The sequence below is a fragment of the Xenopus laevis genome, chromosome 1L, assembly GCF_017654675.1.
Source record: "Xenopus laevis strain J_2021 chromosome 1L, Xenopus_laevis_v10.1, whole genome shotgun sequence".
Taxonomy (NCBI): Eukaryota; Metazoa; Chordata; class Amphibia; order Anura; family Pipidae; genus Xenopus; species Xenopus laevis.
In genome coordinates this window covers 219,786,991-219,794,610 of record NC_054371.1, presented here as the reverse complement: position 1 = coordinate 219,794,610, position 7,620 = coordinate 219,786,991, and the positions used below count along the sequence as shown (strand labels likewise).

Here is a 7,620-nt window from a genome sequence, read left to right as displayed (position 1 = left end):
TTTGGGGAAAATACAAAAATAAAATACTTGGAATTAACCCACCAACACTGTTTTTTTTTTCCCGTAATTTATTTATTTATTATTTTGCCTTAGTAATATATTTATGTCCGGTATGCCATGATAAAATTCTATATTTAACAGCAGAATTAAATATACATTTAAAAAAATTAAAAAAAAAAGGAAATGAATCTAGGAATGAGTGCATATTCATTTAGAATATTTGAGTGTAAAGTTCAGAGGAAACCTGCCCTTAGCTAATAAATGTAAAACCCTTAGATTAGAACAAAGCCCAATAAAATAGGCAAGAGATGTTGGTCTCTATAGGAGTTTTTACAGTCTATGTTTAATGTCATTATATGGCCATTGGCTACATTGTAAGCCTCCAGATCAATAGATTTCCCTATTAGAGCTCTGCTTGATTTTTTTTTGTTCCAGTATATAAATATATATAGAGAGTGAGATTACAACTGGAATTATTATATGGCCATGTCTAAGGGGTTTCTAGATGTCACAGTGAAAATAATAGCGAGTTATATTATTGTATAAAGGCAGCAGTGTACTGATATGTAACTGTGCATTCAGTGATTTGCTGTCCTTAAGCCCAGGCTTCTGTTTAATAGGGGTGGCCATAAAATAATAAAGCAAAAAAAAAAAACGTTTAGAGGCTGTTTAACACTAGCAGTGTGTGTGTGTGTGTGCACAGTGTTGGTTTGTGTGTTTGTGTGTAGAGGAGACAATGTAAATGTAACTGGTGTTAGCAAACACTGCCCCTTGCTAAAGGTACAGACTACAGAATGAAGGCTTTGGAATATTGATCAGAATTCACAATCACCTTTAAACTCCACCGTCACGTGACCCTCCCCCTGACTGATACAGCAAGGCAAAGGGATAGTAGATTAGCAGTGATTGGCAAAAAACAGGTGAATACAGGATTCTGCACAATTCCAGGAATAAAATGCCCCTCTCTACCATTTATGTAGGCTGTTGGCATTCATTCTCTGCCCCTATGATACCAGCTCTTTGCTCATCTGGAGCCCAGTATTTGTCTAATGATTAATATGTGTCTGTAGGGAGCAGATACCGACCACACAGAGTTGCAAAGCTGTACCTAATTGGACCCTTTTGAATTTAATATATTTTATATATTTTAAGCACCTTCTGTAAAGTGACCCACAAAAAGGCTGGGGTGCTGATGACCCTAAAATACTCAGAATTGAATATATATATATATATATATATATATATATATATATATATATATATATATATATATATATATATATATATATATATATATATGTTTTACAAAGGGAAGTGTGCTGGCCCAGGAATGCTTTATTCCAGATTTTGATTATATATATATATATATATATATATATATATATATATATATATATATATATATATATATATATATATATATACACACAACACACACACACATATTTATTTATTTATTTATATATACACACGCCATTGCCCAACTGTGAAATTGCTTGATAAGTGCTTCAATTACAAAACAAGGTTTCCATATTCACTGGAGCCTTGACCATTTATTAAGCATTTCCCTGGTTGTACACTGGTGTATTATTTCTATTTCCTTTATAAGTTGGTAGTTATAGTGTGTGTATGTGTGTGTGTGTGTGTGTGTGTGTGTGTGTGTTCCCTTCCCCTCGTACTAGCTACACATATGTGTGCCTGTGTGTGGGTGTGTTAGTGAGTACATGTGGAAATGAGACACAAAAATATATGTATGATAATTTATTTTGTAGCAAGAGTGTAGTATATATTGTAGTGTATATTTCTATATGTGCCTGTGGATATTCATGGCTGTATGTTTGTGTATGTGTGATGGGTTGGACCACTGTATAAGAGTAGTTGTGTAAGGAGAATATATTTGTGTGTGTGTAACAGTAAGTGTGTAAGAGTGTGCAGCAGTAACCGAAAAGCTAAGGCTATGTTAAAGCGTGTGTAAAAGTGCAAGAGTATGAGTTTTTGAAACAGTGAGTGTGTTTGTGAGAGTGCATGATTGTGTAACAGTGAGTAAGTGTGTTTGTGAGAGTGCATGATTGTGTAACAGTGAGTAAGTGTGTTTGTGAGAGTGGATGATTGTGTAACAGTGAGTGAGTGTTTTTGTGAGAGTGCATGAGTGTGTAACAGTGAGTAAGTGTGTTTGTGAGAGTGCATGAGTGTGTAACAACTGGTGTGTAAGGGTGTGTGACTGTGAGTTTTTGAAACAGTGAGTGAGTGTGTTTGTGAGAGTGCATGAGTGTGTAACAGTGAGTGAGTGTTTTTGTGAGAGTGCATGATTGTGTAACAGTGAGTGAGTGTGTTTGTGAGAGTGCATGAGTGTGTAACAGTGAGTGAGTGTTTTTGTGAGAGTGCATGATTGTGTAACAGTGAGTGAGTGTGTTTGTGAGAGTGCATGAGTGTGTAACAGCTGGTGTGTAAGGGTGTGTGACTGTGAGTTTTTGAAACAGCGAGTGAGTGTTTTTGTGAGAGTGCATGATTGTGTAACAGTGAGTAAGTGTGTTTGTGAGAGTGCATGAGTGTGTAACAGCTGGTGTGTAAGGGTGTGTGACTGTGAGTTTTTGAAACAGCGAGTGAGTGTTTTTGTGAGAGTGCATGATTGTGTAACAGTGAGTGAGTGTTACTGTGAGAGTGCATGAGTGTGTAACAGCTGGTGTGTAAGGGTGTGTGAGTGTGAGTTTTTGAAACATTGAGTGAGTGTGTTTGTGAGAGTGCATGAATGTGTAGCAGTGAGTGTGTTTGTGAGAGTGAATGATGGGTGTGTAACAGCTGGTGTGTAAGGGTGTGTGAGTGGGAATGTGTGTAACAGTCACTATTGCAGACTCTCGTGTCTCTGTACCTCCCAGGGATGATGGGACCCCCAATTGTGGCAAATGGAATTGCAGAGACCCTGGATGGCAATGAAGGGGTTCATATTTGTCAGTGGGAGACAGAGATAGTTTGAGGGGGACACAAGGGCCAAACAAGACACATTTGCTACTTTTCCTCTGCAAGTTTTCTCTAAACAGCTGGAAGTGGTCGGAGGGGGGGCTGTTCTTAAGGAGACCCCCTGCTCTTCCTCTGACAGCGGATCAAAAGAAAATAGGTCACGCTTTTCAAACTTATGTCCACCCTGTGCTTAATTACTGGCCCTTTAAACAAAGGGAACATCTGCCCAACCTCAGCCGCCCAAACCTTGAGCATCACAGGGACCCCGAGCTGCTCCTCAAGACTCTGTCACTTTAATAACAACCTGTCCCTATTGTCCTTGCGACTCCCCGGCCCTTGTCCTTTCCTTCTGCCAAACGCCCCATTCCCACCTGACTGTGCGGCTCTGCCTCTCTCTCCGCGAACCCTTTATCCGCAGAAATAAACGTTTCAGCCGCTAATTTATATGTGAACCCCTTTGAGAAGAGCAAAGTGCTGGCTGCGCTTTATATCGACCCTAAACCGCCTGCGACTGCCCCTGATTCCTCTGGTATTTGGACTACATTTCCCAGCATCCCCTGTGGGGTCCTGATTGCTGCTGCCAAGCCACATATATATTTATTCTTCTGCTGTGAACCTTAATGTTATCCTAGAAGTCATTCTCGATTAATAAGTGACTGCTTCTAATAATGATAAATAATCAGCATTATTTACATCCCCAGGGCTCGGATTATTCATACAATGGTCACAAAGAGACACTGATACACTGGACAATCGCAAGACTCTCTGCAACAACGTCTCAATGTCTGACACAGGATCAGATACCACTTCCCCCCACATTCAGCTTTGGCTTCAGATATAAGTCGGGGCCACTTTGTCGCACAACAATAAAGGGCAATACATTGGGTTTCGCCCCCCATCCTTGCAGCAAACACTGGAGCAATGTGAGTAGGGAGAAGCTCAAACCAAACTTAACTGTATCGTCCCCGCCTCGCTGCCCCTGATTGGCTACCGGCCTCTCACTGACAACTGTCACCGGACATCTGACAGTTGCGACTGGCTGCTGCGTCTGTCTGCCAAGCCCCGTGCGACCGCCTCCCCTTCTCCAGGAGAGCGAGTTAGGCTGCGCGTTCAGCAAATCCCATTCTGGACAGCTCCGTGTCCCTGAGCAGAAGACGCCAGAGGAGTAGAGGGGTCGGACATGGAGAGGAGCAGCAGCAGCACTTGGGATCGGTGATCAGAACATCCACCCCCTGCCCCCAGACACGCACTCAGCACTCACCCTCACACCCACTCACACACACTCACCCCTGTCAGACACCCACTCACCCCTGTCAGACACCCAGAGGCCTTAAATTCTCCTCCTTCTCATCTGCCCCCCAATCCCCCGCACATGGACTGACTGAAGACTGAATGAAGACTTCGTACAACACCTTTAGATGCCTCACCAAAGAGCTGGGGGCCTGCGCCATGAATCCGGAGATGACAATGGACAGTCTGGCCAGTTTACACGGTGGGACGAGCCATGAGCACGAGCTGATCACTAGCCACAGCCCTCACCATCACAGGAGCGTTACATCTCTGAGGCTCCACCAGGACCTGACCCCTCCAACCTCCAGATCCGCCATGGTCTCCAGTATGGCTTCCATCCTTGATGGGTCTGGCGAGTACCGGCCTGAGTTGTCCATCCCTCTACACCACGCTATGAGCATGTCCTGTGACTCCTCTCCCCCGGGCATGGGCATGAGCAGCACCTACACCACCTTAACTCCACTCCAACCTCTTCCTCCCATCTCTACTGTGTCCGACAAATTCCACCATCACCCTCATCATCATCCCCATCACCCTCATCATCACCACCAGCGCCTGACTGGCAATGTGAGTGGTAGTTTCACCCTGATGAGGGATGAGAGGGGTTTACCAGCCATGAACAATCTCTACAGCCCCTACAAGGACATGACGGCCATGGGCCAGAGCTTGTCCCCTCTGGGGAACGGTTTAGGCTCCATCCACAACACCCAACAAAGCCTCCATAACTATGGACCCCCTGCTCATGACAAAATGCTCAGCCCAAACTTTGATGCCCACACTGCTATGCTGGCAAGAGGGGATCAGCACCTCTCCAGGGGTCTTGGCACCCCACCTTCTGCCATGATGTCCCACCTCAACGGGATGCATCACCCCAGTCACCCAGGTCATGCTCAGTCTCATGGGCCAGTGTTAGCCTCCAGCCGTGACAGGCCACCCTCCTCTCCCTCTGGCTCTCAGATCAACAGCTCTGGCCAGTTGGAAGAAATTAACACCAAAGAAGTTGCCCAAAGGATCACTGCCGAGCTCAAGCGATACAGCATCCCACAAGCGATCTTTGCCCAAAGAGTACTGTGCCGGTCACAGGGTACTCTCTCTGACCTGCTGAGGAACCCCAAACCTTGGAGTAAACTCAAATCTGGCAGGGAGACCTTCAGGAGGATGTGGAAATGGCTGCAAGAACCCGAGTTCCAAAGAATGTCAGCTCTTCGGCTTGCAGGTGAGTCAGAGAATCTCCCTTGACCCCCACTGATTGCGTCTCATTAAAACGACCCCACTTACATAGAAAGAGACCCCCCAGCTCGTCCTACATCTTTGAATGTGGCTCTTGCTGCTTTTAATTAAGAAAACCAGCCTAGATAAGTATCAATTAATACTGTGGCTATGATGATGGCTTTATCGTGAAAGTGGTTAAAATTTTGGATTTTATTTAATGTTTTTGCTACTCTTTGCTTGCTTGTTGTAAGTTCAGAGTGTTGGACCTGGTCCTTATAACAAAAACATGGCTTCTTGGTTCTGACTTCTGTGGCTTATAGGCAGTCGTATTTGTTATTCCCTACTCCCAATATTTTAAAGAAAGCTCCTTCTTTCACTTATAGTGTTTTTTTTGGCTTGCAGACCCCCTAATAAAATCACAGAGCAAGCTATTGATTGGTGGGGGAGACTGTATGGATACACTCTGTATCTTTTATTGTGAATGATGTGCCCCCTCTAGTGGTCAAAAGGCGAACTGCGCCTGTCTATTGTTCTGGAATGACAAGATCTCATGAAGTCATCTCATAGCAAAGTCTCAGCCGTTTTCATGTTTTCAAGAACAAGTGAAAAAAAATACAGTTTTTTATTCCAATGACATTTTTATTCTCATGATATTTTTATTTTTTGCTGTTTCTAAATAACATCAAGGGAAAGCCGAATGTCTCAATATGGTTTAGGGAATACGAATAAGGTGAAAAAATTCTTTCCTTATTATTATAAAGATTTTAAAACGAAACCAACACAATCAAGATTCGTGATGGTTTAAAATAAACGGAATCACGGAGTATCTTTAAGAAGAAATCCCAAAATAATAACAGCAAAGGCTTTTAATTGAATTGATAGTTAAAGGTGATTTAACTGAATATTAGATATATTGGCCTTTTAGTTAATGTTTTTTTTTTGAGATATAACATTCATAATTGGCCCCTGGTTGAATGAGATTAATTGGAAGGAGTGATTTTTTTTTTTTTTGTATATATTTATTTTGTCTAAGTCGGTTATTTATTTACTGGATCCTATTGTGACATTTAGATATGAAGACTCAGTTGGATGAACCAGTGTTAGTAGAGTGGAATGGGACATGCACAACTGTATAAATTGCGAGGAAATATGATATTTAATTTAATTATTGGCCTGGGCACAGAGGCCTGTTGGTTTGGGGAAGGAAACCCTGCTGAGTGCATTCTGATCACGTACAAACTTAACTACAATATAAGAGTTTGATGAGCATATTACCTTGCTTGCAGCCAATTCCCTTTGATTTCCAATTAAAACCAGTGCAATATTACACTGCACAGCACACACCCCAAGCAGATGGTAGGTAATAATTTTCCAACGTGATGGTTTAAAATCATGGAAATTAAAAGTACAGGGGCACATAAATACTATTAGCTGCATTTGTATTGCAGGGAGTAGGAATGAAGTCTTTGTTTGGCTGTCCTTGGGCTCTACTTTCCATAGGCAGGTTACTGTCTCCTAATCTGGGCTGTGTAGCTACAGGGGATGGAGAGGGGGCTGCATATTATTGCTAGGAATTATTGATAGAAGCCTGAGAAAGACTGCCAGAGTCACTTGCTCTGGGTTAAACAGGCAGAAGACTGAAGTCTGGGGGTCTCAAGATCAGCCCTCTAGCTGGGAGACTCTTTCAAGGTGAGAGATGTTTGGAGGCTCTGTGTTTATGATGAATTCTCTTTGTTCATACTCTATATAGTTCTAGCACATAAGTAAATGGGACATCAGAGAGGGACAGAGAGAAATGGTTATAGATTGATAGATGTATGTATTTTTATTTAGTCAAATTATAAATATTCTTATTTGAGTATATATATATATATATATATATATATATATATATATATATATATATATATATATATATATATATATATATATATATATATGGCTTGTCACTAGTTCTAGCACATAAGCAAAGGGGACATCAGATAGGGACAGAGAGAAATGGTTATAGATTGATAGATATATGTATTTTTATTTAGTCAAATTATAAGTATATTTATTTGAGTAAATATATATATATATATATATATATATATATATATATATATATAGTCAAATACAAGAGTCCTCTGCACTCAACCCATTATCAATATATTTAAGACA

General features: G+C 41.6%; 1 protein-coding gene across 2 annotated transcripts in view; it reads left to right on the top strand.

Annotated features, from left to right (window-relative positions):
* The first annotated feature begins 3,920 nt into the window (after positions 1-3,920).
* onecut2.L (one cut homeobox 2 L homeolog) overlaps positions 3,921-7,620 on the top strand; it is a 37,373-nt gene continuing 33,673 nt past the window's right edge. The window contains exon 1 of one of the 2 annotated variants that reach the window (XM_018266762.2): positions 3,921-5,464. In XM_018266762.2, the coding sequence (XP_018122251.1) occupies positions 4,351-5,464 (1,114 nt within the window). In that variant the 5' untranslated portion in view covers positions 3,921-4,350. The remainder of the gene's footprint in view (positions 5,465-7,620) is intronic. The other variant, XM_018266755.2, reaches the window with a different exon arrangement.